This window comes from Cibotium barometz, chromosome 10, assembly GCF_041138505.1.
Source record: "Cibotium barometz isolate CiBa-2024 chromosome 10, ASM4113850v1, whole genome shotgun sequence".
Lineage (NCBI taxonomy): Eukaryota > Viridiplantae > Streptophyta > Polypodiopsida > Cyatheales > Cibotiaceae > Cibotium > Cibotium barometz.
In genome coordinates, this window is record NC_141055.1 from 60,386,148 (window position 1) to 60,401,190 (window position 15,043).

Here is a 15,043-nt window from a genome sequence, read left to right on the forward strand (position 1 = left end):
AGCTGCATTTATTGGTAAAGAGGTACAGGTTACCCCTTTGATTGGGAAGTTGCGTATCCATATCCAGGGCTACCTTGACAATGAGCATTTCTTAGTTGCTCCACTGAATGGATGTGATGTATTGTTGGGCAAGCCGTGGCACCATAGGCTTGAGCCCCGCAAAGACTACAAGTCCAATATGATTTCTTTTATGCATAAAGGCCGCATGCACTTTATTGATGCTGGCAAAGAAGGGGATTCCATCCCAGTTGTATCACACATCCAAATTAATAAAGCAATGAAAAAGAGTCTTTCAGCGTACTTGGTTTTTGTGCGTGATAGTCTTGTGCCAAATCAACAAAATGTGGATGCTATGTCTAATGATAGGCTGAATTTTCTTAATGCATTCAACGACTGTTTTGCTGACTCATTGCCAGGTGAATTACCTCCCCAAAGGCCCGAAGATCACCGTATAGATCTTGTGCCAGGTAGTTCTCCTCCTAACAAACCCGCATACCGAGTGAGTGCTGCACAACAAGAAGAAATTATGAAGCAGGTAAACGAGCTTTTAGAGAAAGGTTTGGTTCAGCCCAGTTCCTCACCTTACTGCTCTCCTGTGCTTCTTGTTCAAAAGAAGGACGGATCATTCCGTATGTGTGTGGACTATAGAGCTTTGAACAAGCTTACCATCAAGAACAGATTTCCTATTCCACGTATTGATGATATCTTGGATAAACTTGATGGCTCAGCTTGCTTTAGCAGACTTGATTTGAAGAGTGGTTATCACCAGATTCGCGTGGTGCCACAAGATGTCCATAAGATTGCATTCAGGACAGCCTTCGGATTATATGAATTCTTGGTAATGCCTTTTGGTCTCACCAATGCTCCTGCTACTTTTAATCGTATGATGGATAGGATATTCCGACCCCATCGCAAGTTTACAGGAGTCTTCTTTGATGATATCTTGGTTTTCTCCAAGAATGAGTAGGAACACAGAACTCATTTGGTCACAGTGTTCGAAGAGTTGCGGAAGCATAAACTTTTCGTCAATGCCAAGAAAAGTGAGTTTTTCCTTTCAGAGATTCATTATCTGGGACATATTGTATCCAAGGATGGAGTTACAATGGATCCTGCAAAGATAGAGACTATTCGGAATTGGCCCGAATTGCAAAACGTACATCAAGTACGTAGTTTTCTGGGATTATGTTCGTACTACAGGCGTTTCATAAGGCATTTTGCTATGATTGCCACTCCTCTACATGATCTCACGAAGAAGAAAACTGCTTTCAAATGGACTTCAAAGGAACAGGATGCTTTCTTGCAGCTCAAGCATGCGATCATATGTGGTCCAGTATTGATTGTTCCTAACTTGCACAAGTCATTCGTGGTTGAATGTGATGCTTGTGGTGATTGCATAGGAGCTGTCCTAAATCAAGAAGGGCATGCAGTTGCATACGAGAGCCGTCGTTTGCATGATGCTGAGCTTCATATGGATATCTATGAGAAAGAGCTCTTGGCTGTAATTCACGCCTTAAAGATTTGGAAACACTACCTTCTTGGGGCTGAATTTGTAGTCAAGACAGATCATCAAAGCTTGAGATACTTTCTATCTCAAACCAAGCTTTCAGAAAAGCAGATGAGAATGGCAAATTTTCTTTCCATGTTTCATTTTCAGATTGTGCATACTCCAGGAAAGAAAAATGTGGTGGCCGATGCACTATCTAGGAGGCCTTATATTGCTGCAGTCTCAATGGCCTCTCATGGAGACCTATCTGCTATGAGAGATTTGTATCATTTGGATGCTGATTTTTGCCATATATGGACTGATTTACTGGCTGGTCATTCACATGCCTCTTATGTTATCAATGAGGGTTATCTCATGAAGGATAATTGCCTATGTGTGGTGAAGGATTTGCGTCCAAAGGTTATGGACGAATGTCACGCTCCACCATATGCTGGTCATAGAGGTATTATGCCTACTACTCGCATGATTCAGAGGTATTTCTTTTGGCCAAGCATGCGTAAAGACATTGAGGCTTATGTGCGTGCATGTATCACTTGCCAAAAAGTGAAATTTGACAGGCAAAAGCCTCCAGGTTTGCTTCAGCCATTGCCTATTCCCTCGCAACCTTGGGAAGGTATCACGATGGATTTTATTATGGATTTGCCTAGATCCCAGCATGGGAATGATGCTATTTGGACTATTGTGGACAGGTTTAGCAAGCAAGCTCACTTCTTGCCCGTCAAGAAAACCATAAAAGCTGATCATATGGTAAAACTTTTTCTTGCTAATATTTTCAAGCATCATGGTATGCCTAAATCCATTGTTGGGGATAGAGATCCCAGGACTACAAGCCTATTTTGGAGGGCTTTGTTTGATAATATGGGTACTAAGCTTGAGTTTCCATCAGCTTATCATCCCCAAACGGATGGCCAAAGTGAAGCTGCAAATTCGGCCGTATTGGATTTGTTGAAGTGTTATGTGGCAGATCAAAAGAGTGCATGGGAGAAGTATCTTCCACTTGTTGAGTTTGCCTACAACAATACGATCCATGCTTCCACGGGCAAGCCTCCGTTTGAGATTATTTATGGCAGAGTGGTCTTGCCACCCATCCTTCGTACCAAGGATGATATTTTTTGCAGCTGATGAATATGTTCGTGACTTGGATGTTGCCTTTGGTCAGGTGCGGACAGCCATTGCAAGATCTCAGGATAAGCATAAAATGGCTGCTGACAAGCATAGAAGGGACATGGAAGTCAAAGAAGGTGATTGGGTATTGCTGAAATTTGAGAAGGCTAGGCTTCGGAAGAGGCCAGGACGAGAAGGATCATATCCTAAGCTTTCTCCTCGCTATTATGGACCCTTCAAGGTGATTCACAAGATCAATGAAGTGTCCTACAGGCTTGCTTTACCTAGTCATTGGAAGATTCACAATGCTTTTCATGTGAGTCTATTTCGGAAATATGTGGGGCCAGATCCTGATGAGCCTGTCACAGAAGATCCGCCAGAGATTGAAGAGCTTGAGGAGATCCTCCAGCCAGAACAGATTGTTTTTCACAAGGAGAGAAAGCTACCTGCAGGAAAGCTTTCCAGGAGATACCTTGTGAAGTTTAAAAATTATTTGCCTATTGATGCCAAATGGGTAAATGAGGATTACTTTGCAGATTATCCGCAATTGTTGCAGGCATATCTTGAGGCTTTTAAGTTGAGGTCAACTCTTTAGAAGCCCGAGGGGGATGTCACCAATTGGCCGACCATTTGGTCCATTCCTAGTTTTTGCGTCTCGTTCACTTGAGGCCAGGCCGGTGTCTCATGTGAAGAGGCCAGTATTTTGCTGACATGGACGGGAGCCAGATTGGTGCCACCCGTGGGTTAGCAGGATGGTGTCGTATGGACGGGAGCCAGATCAGTGCCACCCGTGTATGACCTGGACTGTGTTCGATCCATGGGACTGTCACGCCATGGAAGAGCCAGTATTCGTGCCGTGTTTTACCTATGGGACTGTCACACCTAGGGAAACTCGTGCCTGGAACTGTGTCTTACCTATGGGACTGTCACTCCATAGGAAGACCAGGTTTTTATGTTTTATGTCGTGCCAGTTTTGTGCCGACAGATATTTTGTACATGTTCCATGAACGGGAGATATGTCCATGTTACTATTTGCACATGCACACATGATTTGCATGCTTGAAACTGTTTTCGCATGACATGTATTCGTGTGTTTGCCTGCTTGACGTGTTACTTACTGAGCGGGGACGCCTGCCAGTGAGTCGTGAAGTTTGCCCTGTATTCTGACGAGTTTCAGTGCATGTGAACAGGTGGTAAGTATATGGTACATGTTGTTTTAATGTTTTATATTCTAACCCTTTGATTTATAAGGTTAGGGGTTCACACTTATTTAAAAGTGGGCACCCCCTTTGGGCACCCACTTTGGGGCCAAGGTGGGGAGCCCCACTTTTAAGTGAGTGTGGGGGTGGGCATGGTCACCTACCCCCACTAATCCCCCACATGCATGCGTGGAAATCTTGAGTTGTATCTTAACTTTAATTTTATTAAAAGAGACTCCCTTCTTCAAGCGTGGAGGCATCGCATCTTCTTGGCGTTGATTTTTCATCACCCATCGCTTCCTTCTTACGTAAACAACCGGCGACCAGCGCTTCGGCTTCTCACAAGCTGCGCATACCACCATCAGCAAGGCTGCGTTTTTGCATACAGCCAGCAGGCCGTGTCCATCAGCAGCAACAGGCGGCCTTTCTCTTGAGGCTGCAACCACCCCTGTAGGCGGCTGCCTTCTCTTTCCACCTATACAGGCGACTCCTCCAACGGGCTGTACCCTCTGCTGCCGGCTGCGCTTGCCCCTCTACAGGCTGGCTGCAACTACCCCCCACAGGCGGCAGCATACTTGAAGGCTGGCGCTGCTTTTCTCCTCTGCACTCAGACGTGGGTTCCACCTCCACAAGGACTGTTGTGGCTGCTCTCACAGGCGGCTACTGACAGGCTGCCATTTTCTCTACCTTCAGGACATTGTCCACCACCAGAGGCTATATCTTTCTACAGGCCACTACTCCCCTCGACGTGCTGTTGCTTCTTGGTGTTCGTCACTAGGAACTGCACACATGGGTATTGGTTTCCTATCAACCATCTACAAGTAAGTGATTTTCAGATTTGAGTAAAGCATTTAATGTTTAAATCTGATAAGGGATTCATCCCTCTACGGCCACACCCGTTCGGTGCCGGGTTGTCCAAGCTGTATTGGCGAACCTCGGTCCAAAGGTGCTGAGATCGGGAGAGCCAGGCGTTAGTACGAGAGCGCCTGTTTGTGCGTGGTCTCGGAACACCAGTGAGGCGCTCTCCGCGGAGTCCAGTGAAAGCACAGGACCGTAGCGATTGGGCCACACTAGTGGTCGTTCTGCTTCGAGTTTCTACATCGAAATCCGAGCCTACTTGTTTGGTACTGTTTTCATATGTACATGGACATTATCTGGTTCTCAGAACCCATGGAGCATTGTATTCATTAAATACTCCCAATAAATATATCATATATTGAGGGGGGGGGTCGGCCCGTTCCGGTCCCAGTGCTGGTGTCCATCTTTCCATTTCTGTTCATTTAAATTCAAGTTGTTTTAAAGTTGTCCATTTTAAACTTGTGGTTTTAAAGTTGTGCTATTAAGCGTGTGGGTGTCCAACGGAGTCCTTCCCACTTGACGGGATCGGTTTCAGATGAAATGCACTAGACAACTGCAGCTTAGTCCCAAAGTTATCAAACAATGCCTTTGAAAAATGGGAAGTAAACTTGGGATCTCTATCTAAAGTAATTGAGTGGGGTTAACTCATCATTGAGTTGAAGCAATTACAGTTGACGCTTTTGTCGAACATGACCATAGAATGACATTACGGGAGAAATTTGGTCAAAAACTATGTATTTTGGGTTCCCATAGTTGCTGGAAGAGGGCTTGCGAAGTGCATACTAATATCTTGAAAAGGTCCCTTGAGAATAGGCAAAGGCTATAGCAACCCGGCTTGCATGGAGTGTGGAACCTTCACCTTTTGGCAAATCTGGCATGCTTGGACATACTGGTAGTCATCTCTTCTCATTGTTGGCCAATAGAATAACCGTTCCAACTTCTCCAAGGTATGTTGATATCTCGATGATCCTCAACAAGAGAATCATGGGCATCATGAAGAAGTGCCTGTCTTTTCTCCCCTAGTATACATAGCTGTTACTTGTAGCATAAGCAACCGTCTAGGATTGTATAATGATTTGGTTTTGAACTCAGGGCCAAATTGTATAGAGTCCTGAATTCTAGTGAATCCACATAGTGTGCCTTCATACTATCCAAATCTTTGTTGAATAGGTTATTCTTGCCAAAGAGATAATCAATCATACCTCTGAATTGTTGGAAGATTTGACTCCACCACGGTTGCCTATCACTCCATTGGGCACTAGGCATGGCTTGCAACCATTGAAGTGCTTGATGATCAGTCTTGATTGTGAATTCCCTCCTATAAAGGAAAGGTTTCCAATGCTTGAGAGTTGTGATCAGCCTTAACAACAAGACCTTCTTTATACCTTTATGTTAGTGAGCATGAAGCAATCCACTTTAATCTTTTATGCATAGAGCTGAAGCGAAAGAATTTGGGTCCCAATCTACCCATTTAAGGGCCCCCTACTGCAAGCAGAGTATTTGCTTTATTATTTTGGATAACTTTTGTTACAATGCAGAAAACTTACTGAAGATGATTGACTGAGGATTGCCAACTGCAAGGACGATGTAGACCAAATGTGTGTTGAACCATCAAACGGGTTGAAGACAAGTGTGAAGCCACTTCGAAGAGCGTTCCGCACACCCAGATCTGCTGGGGGAGATGCAATACTGAAAGCTGAATACTGAAGATAGCTTCAGGCTGCCTTGGACTGTGTAGCACAAACAGTCCTTGGCTGAATAGTTGTATGCACAAAGACCAAAGTCTTAAGCACACATACTTCTGCATTTTTCTGTTGCTGAATTCTATGAAGAATGAGATGATTTTAGGCTTGGGTTGAGGGCTTTCTTCTATATGATGTTATGCTGTTGGTTGGTGCCCATAAGCTCCTGTAGGCTAGGTCCTGAATGCTCATGATTGCTGAAAATCATCATTTTATGATATTGTTTTCACACGTGTGTCGGGTTGCTCATTCTACTGGCCAACTGCTGCAGCTTCTAGCCGACTGCTGTCTAAGCCAATATAAGGCTGCCGGCAGGGTCTTAAGGCATTTGTAAGCCCTATTAGGTGTGGCCCACAAGGCAAGGCATAATTATAGGCTGGACCCAAGGAATGGCCTAAAGTTTTTTTGCTAATCATGCTCCTAAATGCTACTATGCTAGGCTAACCTATATGCTTGATTGTTCTCCAAGTGGGTTAAGTGACAGACATTGACACCTAAGGCTTGGAAAGACCAGTCAAAAGTGCAGATCTCCATCTTCTTTTTTGTGATTACAACAGACAGCATATGCACTGAGGTGCAATGTAACACACTGGCTCATCATCAGTGCCATACTTGTACAAAATTAGTACCTTTTTAGGAATATTTGTCGTAGCCGTGACTTCATTGTGAGTCCTAGTCCAGGGACATGTCAGGCACAAGCTACGTGAAGCTCCATTTTAAGGTGATGATGGAGGCCTGACCTGTGTAAATTCAAGTCAATGCTGGGCCTTTCCATTTGACTAACTATGTCTATAAGACTTACACTCAGTCTGGCTGTAGATAGCTGGATAATATGCATGGGGTGATTTTTGTGTGAATTTGTTATTGATTTGGAGCTGTAAACTTAGAATTTTGTGAAACAGAGACTATTGTATGCTGTGTACAAAGGTTACGAGTCATGTGGTGTCTGAATATGGTTGCGATTAAATTTTGGATGTTATACATGGTAATCGAAGTATCTCAAGGAAGCGTTGAACTTACTCGTGCAGGTGTCAAGGTCCATCGGAGACTTATATCTGAAAATGCCAGAGGTTAACAGAGAGATACTGCATGCACGGTTCCAACTTACAGAGCCTCTCAAGAGGCCTGTACTCTCAGCTGATCCAACACTAAATGTTCGAACATTTCAGCAACAGGACCAGTTTTTGATTTTTGCATCTGATGGTTTGTGGGAGCATTTGAGCAATCAGGAGGCATGTGAGATTGTGTATAACCATCCGCGATCGGTAGGTTAATAATGTGGCTTGTATTTCGTGTAGAAACATGTAAATATTTTGTAACATTGTTGTGCAGAGTCTGTCAATATTACTCACTTTTGATGTTTGTTACTTTGTATTTAATGTTTTTACAGCTGATTCAGTGTGCAGTTCAAGAGTGATAACTCATGATGCTGCCCATAGGGTTAACTTAGAACCATAATCACATTGGTACTGCCATTTTGAAATGCTCACATTAGTCATACAAAGTAAACATGCTTGACAAAGCCTGTGCCTCCCTTACCTGGCATATCAATTTTAACTTACTGTACATGAGGTTGCTGCAATCTGACTGTAGAAGGCCACTGTGCATCACCGAGGAAAGTCCTTGCTCTCACCTTTGCTCTGGCCTCTCTTTAAACTTATATTGCTAGTCTAGTAGTGTGATCTCTTTGACAGTGTTCGGAGTCGTTACAAATGTGCTCAGTTCTCAAGCACAGTAACTTCACTAAGCTCTTCGATACATAAATGTAATGAGCTATTCACTAGTCATCTATCAAGCTCTAATCAGGACGAAGAATGCTCACTGGCAGAAAAATCCTGCCGATTATAGGTCTAAAAACATAATGTGGTTCTCCCAATCCATTGTACGGACCCTGCTCATACAGTGTCATGGTGATCTTAATGAACTAGCTCCACCTCTATTCTGCCTCGGTCTATGTGAAGCCTTTGTGCAAGCCTGTAAAATTGATATCCTCCATGCTTGACCTCAAGATGTGATTTAAAGGATTATGTCTTGATGTTGCTTTCCAAGACTCTTCCAGGAGTGCCTGCTCTGCAGGGATTATGTCTTGATTCTGTCCGACCCACAGCTTTGGCTCCTCTGCCTTCCCCTGTCTTCCATAGATCAATTACTAGCTAGTAGGAAGAGGCCCAAACACAGCTAGTCTTTTATTTTAAATTTTTTTATTTTTTATTTCCCGGGAAAAAGATCCTTCTATTAGTTAATGAAAAACAGCCTTGATGGGCGAATTACAACCACGAAGGGCTAAACTCACCTCATGTATAGGGCAGGGTTCAAATAATCAAAAGGTGGAGAAAGATGCACTTCTCCTCTGGCTGGCTGCTCTATGAGGAGAAGGCTATCTCATAAGGAGGGGGGGGGGGGGGAATAACCACACACGTGGTCTGTAATGCCAAGTGGGATCACCACCTCTATCGGTGAGAAAAGGGCCGGGCCGCCAGAGCCTCAAGAAAGTTTTCCGCCACTTCCGCATGTGGTCAGAGCCACCGTGCAACTTCCCCCACTGACCGCGAGGGTATGGATGATGTCAAGCCAAATGCTCTTGATGGACTCTGCAGGTGGAGTGTGGGTACCCTCGATGGCTTCGCTGCATCTAGCTTGTCATATGTGCCAGGTTGCAATGCTACTGCAAATCTCCCATCTCTAGCATGAGCCCGGTCTCCAGTGGTAAGTAGATGGGACTGCGACTGGTACTACCAAAATGCGGAGGTGAGAAACCTGAAGGGCTAGCTCCCTACCATCCTCCTCATAAGCCCTGACAACCACAACCTCTGTGGCCCAAGCGATGGTGCCTTATGTAATGATCCAGGTTGAGGCTCTATCCATCGTGAAGATGCGGAGAATCTGCTGCCAAACTTGTTGAGCCTTTGGGCAATCCCAAAGACAATGTCGTTGAGACTCTTGAGGGTGGTCGCACCTCGTGCAAGCTGCTGGTCGACCTCCAATGGCCATCCATGTGCCAACTGCCAAGCTCCTGTGTGCCATCAGCCAAAGAAAGAGGGTGATCTTTCAAGGCTGAAAACTGTCCCAGAGCCTCTTCCAAAAATCTAAGAGGAAACGCCGGGAGAGGCCCTATGATTGCCAATGTACTGTTGTTGCAAGGGTGCCATCAATCTCTGGCATCTGAATCTTGCGGCCTAGCCGCGTTGTATATGCAAAGCAGGGGGCATCCACAGTCTCCTTCGCGATCAGCGGGATCATGCCAAGTCCACTCTCCCGGTTCCCGTTGGAGGCGTGTGAGAGGTCGGCTCTCCCAAATCCATCACAACTAGTCTTTTATATACAAGGAAAATCGAGAGAGGCGCAAAACTCTCACAGAAAAGGTAGTTAGATTAATAATAGATAGGGCATCTAAAGAAACAGCATGTATCTGTCTTAATCTTCGAATATCAGGGAGACTTTCACGGGACGGGAAATCATCTTCTACACAGAGACGAACTAGAGTCAGCAGAGGGGACTCCCACATGTATCGGGATACCAGTGGGAGTCAGCTTATAAGGGGAGACCCGAATAGCAAGACGGGTGAGGGGATCAGGAGGAGTAGCGGTTTTATTTAGAACACACTGATAGCCCATGGTTAGCATAGTGAGGAGGGATGAGGAGGCCTGTTGAGCCTATCTATGTAAATGTTCCGCACATCCTATATATTATTGTGAAGCTCTTGACGAGCACTATCCAATAAAGCACATGTTGATCTGCAAATCTGAAAATATGTGATATCATTATTTCCTTCATATCTCCCCGTTAATGATCAGCTTATTTTCCTTTACTCCCATCATGTCTTTGAATTATTGAAACTTTGCTTTTGCAAGTGGTTTGGTTAAGATATCTGCAACCCGATCATTTGTAGAGCAATAAACCAACTCTACTTCTCTTGCTTGGACTTTTTCTCGAACAAAGTGATAATGAACTTCTATGTGTTTTGTCCTCGCATGAAACACATGATTTTTGTTGAGTTGAATACAACTTTTGTTGTCACGGAAAATAGGATTGGAATCTTCTTGTTCTTCCATGATCGCTGAATTATACTCGGCCTCTGCTGAAGATAAAGCAACTGTTGATAGCTTTTAACTTTTCGATGAAATAGATCCCGACCCAAGAGAAAACACATATGTTGATATAGACTTCTGATCATCAACAGTACTTGCCCAATTAGCATCCCAATAACCTGAGAGAACAAGATCACAAGATGATGTGTACTCAATGCCAAAATTAAACGTACCGTTGAGATTTGCACGAGATTCATCGATGAGGACAGTTACCTTGCAGGGACAGCTCTACGGTTTGTTATTTCCTGAAGGCAATTCCATGCAGTCTTTTCTCATGAAGGCCAAGGTTATTCATGACCAGTTACTGGCTATGGGTGCTGCTTTGGCCTCTTCTCAACTGGCTGCTCTTGTCCTCACCAAGCTTCCTTTGGACTATGATGTTATTTCTCGATCTTTGCGGTGCCATGTCACATCCACTCAATTGGATTTTGATGATCTTAGCTCCCTACTTTTGGAGGAGTCGTCCGTTCTCATCTCACAGGGTAAGTTGAAGGTGTCAGTCAACAGTTTTGACTAGGCACTTTCCTCAGTTTAAAAGAAAGGTCGGAGTCATTGCTTCTCTTGCGGGAAAAGATGATATCTGTCCAAGGATTGTTTGTCCAAAAGAAAGACAAGACCAAGGGCAAGGCTTCATCTCAGAGAAAAGGACACGACATAGGATAGTGATACAAATTCTAGTACCACTACTAGGGCTCCTAGGGCGCTTCCAGCCTAGGAGACCCGAGATGGTGTGCTTCTCTAGTACACATGCAGTTTCCCCCCATGTGCTTCCAGCCAGAAGAGGCTTGTGGGTGGGAGAGGGGGCTGATTACAGCTCCACCTATTGGTGCATGGGGACGGTGATTCGGAGTTCCAAGCATTAGACATCTGGCAGGACATGGTTATCTTTGGTATAGCAAAGATTATGAACTGGATCTGTTCCAAGTTCATTGTTGTAGGCTTTTGGGACGTGATGTGTTCTGTCCACTGTTGGGGATTATGGGCGCGGTGTGTCCAACAGATCATCATCTATTTTTAGAGTTCACTGCACACTTTTGTAGGAATTCGTGGCCAAGCAAAGTTCCTTGCTATTCATGGTGGCATCTTGTTTCGAGGAAACAGGTTGGTGGGTGCTCTCTCCGAGGTGATGCTAGTATTCGCGGTGCTGGAGGGTCCATGGTTGCATCTTCATTGACTTATCTTCTTCCGATTCTTGCTATGAGCTGCAGAGGGAGTGTTAGAATTGTGTATCTTAGTGTTCTGGGGCTTTACCATTTATCTGGTATTTTATTGGATTTTTCTCCTATTTATTTGTCCAGGGGCAGTCGGCCAGCCCTAGAGGCAGTTGGCCATTTTTCTCTTGCACTATATAAGGAGTTCCCCATTATTCACTCTTTCATCCATTGCCCCTGCACATAGTTCAACACTCAGTCGGCCAGCGCTAGAGGCAGTTGGCCATTTTTCTCTTGCACTATATAAGGAGTTCCCCATTATTCACTCTTTCATCCATTTCCCTTGCACATAGTTCAACACTCAGCTTTGCTGGCCATTGCCATTGTAAAGCTTTACTGCTGTTATAAAAGGTGATCTTGTCCAACTCTCTCATTCTACTTTGCACTCTCATATGTTTACTGTTTATGCTTCCGCCTGTGCTATCTCCTTCACCCGCTTGGTGCTGACCATAACTATCTCGCCTTCACCCTCATCTGCACACCACGTACCCCAGCATAGGTATCACCCATCTCACACTACACCCAAATCCTTTTCACCCATGATTGTGATCTTACCTATGCAAATCAGCTCTACCATCGTCTCTTGTATGTAGACCCATCTCCACCCCTCACCACCCTCACCTCACAGCTCAACATTCATCCACATATCTGCCATCGATAGTTTTCCACACCCCTGTCGGTCTGCCGCCAAAGCCCGCATAGGTGTCATGCCTCAGAATTGTTGGTATGACGACGAATGCCGTATCACATGTGCACGTCTTTTGCATGAGGTAGTTAGCGGCCAAATCCATAAGTGTGAAGCTGAACGGACTAACTGGTACCTTACTCGCTGCAAGAAATGAGCACATTGTTGTAAACATCACGAGGACTTATACCAACTTAGTTGATGCGAGCTGCTTGTAGCCCCCACACAAGAAGGCTGCCGCCGCCTGCTTCTCAGCGCCACCTGCTCCAGAGGCTTTGCCTTAGTAGCTAATTAGAAAAAACCCAAATCAATTTTTTGATTTGAGGTTTTCGCTTGCGCCGCCATAGCAGCGCCATTTCTGTCGCGGCTGGGCCGCCTATTCCACACGCCGCTACTGGCGGTGCCACCGTTGCAGAGCTAGATTTTAAGACAATTTTTTGCAATTTTTTTGGCGCACATGTATTCCTCGACATTTGCCAAGTCCCCCAAGCCCAAGAACACATGAATTAGAGCACGTTTAGGCCATCAAATTCCCTTTGCAAATTTTCAGCTTCTCCAAAAACAGAGTTGAATCAAGCCTTGGGTTGAATCCGGCATTCGTTGTGCTCACTTTCAGTGCACTCGGCGTTGACATACAACATTGCGTGCGACATCCATCTTTGGGGTTTGTTTTGGTCATCAAGCCTCTACGCAGATAACTTTTCTATCCCTACACTTTGTCATGCCAATACATTTTGCAGGTTCTTGTCATCAGTGAATCATTGGGCATCATAGAAGCTTGCCTTTGAGTGGACATAGAGGGTTCGTAGTGCATTGTGCAACGAGCTTGGAAAAGATTGTTAGTTACCTTTGAGCCATGGCTAATAATGATGTGTTTGGAATGCTCTCTGCTGAGGACAAGCTTGATGGGACTAACTCTCCCATGTGGGCATATATGATGAAGCATGTAGTGGTCGTAAATAATTTGTGGGTATATGTATGTGGTGCTAAGTTAAGGCCTGTTGGTCCCGCATCTGCAGCTAGCATGTCAAGGGGATGCAATGTTGGAATGTGCTTTGGTTCCAAATCAGCTCCTTGTTGCTGCTGAAAATCAGCAGCCAAACATTCCTTATATTGCTCTAGATTTTTTGCCACACTTTGATCAGGATGCCATGGGTGATGCAGTGGTTGAAGAGGATGTAACAATTCGTGACTCAAAGAGCGTTCCCCATTGGCTCATTGACACCTTGTGTGACAGCAAGTTGCCTACACTTATTACAGGTCGTACACGTGTTGCCTCTCGACATGCATCTCATTTTGTTGACACAGCCCTTGTTGCTACCGCATGTAATGAGGAGCCACTCTCTCATTTTGATGCATTGGAGAGTGATAATTGGGTTATAGCCATGCGTTCGGAGTTGGCCTCCATTGAAGATGCTACTTGGGAATTATGTGACTTGTCCGAAGGCAAGTGTGCCATACGCACAAGGTTGGTGTATAAATTGAATGCAAGCTTGATGGCTCGATTAATCACTACAAGGCTCATTTAGTCGTGTGAGGGTATGCCTAGTGAGAGGCATTGACTATGAGGCGACTTTTACGGGTGCTTCACGTATGACTACCATACGCACTATTGCTGCATTGGTTGCGCATAAAGGTTGGAATGTGCATCAGTTGGATGTCAAAACTGCTTTTTTGAATGGGGATCTGTAGGAGGAGGGTTATGTATCGCAACCTCTTGGCTTTGTTCAGAAAGGTGCAGAGCATAAAGTATGCAGATTGCATACAGTACCCCCTTAGAGAAGGCCCATGGGAGTCACATCAGATCGGGCACGCACACTCCAGAGAGCTAGACACCCTCGTTCCGTCGGACCCCGACCATCCCCAGCTCATGAGCCCTGGATCTAGGAGATCTTCGCCCGCCATCGAGCAGTCTCATCCTCACAACAGACTATCAACATCTCTAGCCTTCTTGTATCACCCATGATGGACATCCTGGATGGAATGAGAATTTGCCCTTTGGATTTCAACATTTTGCATTGGCACAAACATGCCTTAAATTTGTTTTCATTGCATAAATGTCATTGGAAAAGTGCCATGTATTGCTCTTGAAGCCTTTATCTCAAGATATCCTTGATAATACATACATTTTACTAGGGGGGTCAGCCATACAGGTAGTGGGAATGTATATTCAAGAAGGCAAGCGTGTGGAGGACAGGTTGTTGGCGATGGACATCGTGGAACCCATGCAGATGATAGATACCAAACTGGAAATGCATCTAATATATTCCATGGTGGTTATGTGTCATCATTTGGTCCCTTCACCAGTCTTGACCAGTGTTTCATACACTAAGCAGAACCAAGGTGTGAACGGGGATTTTCCACATAAGAAAGCTACAGCATTTTACAACCATGGTTTGGCGTGAAAGATGGCCATATAGCATGAGCAACATGGGATTTTATTAATCAAAGTGACTTATTATAAATATTATATTTATAAGTCGGTGTGTTCACATATCATGGGTTGGACATATTATTGTTTTTGGGCATGGAAAGGTGGACAGAAGGAGGCGCCTAGATGAAACTTGGATAAAAGCTGATATATTTGGACAAGTTCAGTTATTTTTGGGCTAAAACTTGGAGTACAAGCCAAGGAAAGCATAAAGTTTATAT

The 15,043-nt window shown here is 44.7% G+C and overlaps 1 protein-coding gene across 1 annotated transcript in view; it reads left to right on the forward strand.

Annotated features, from left to right (window-relative positions):
- LOC147635124 (putative protein phosphatase 2C 43) overlaps window positions 1-15,043 on the forward strand; it is a 55,503-nt gene that overhangs the window by 28,661 nt on the left and 11,799 nt on the right. Inside the window, exon 3 of the mRNA XM_086804418.1 lies at window positions 7,436-7,672. Within this exon, the coding sequence (XP_086660544.1) occupies window positions 7,436-7,672 (237 nt within the window). The remainder of the gene's footprint in view (window positions 1-7,435; window positions 7,673-15,043) is intronic.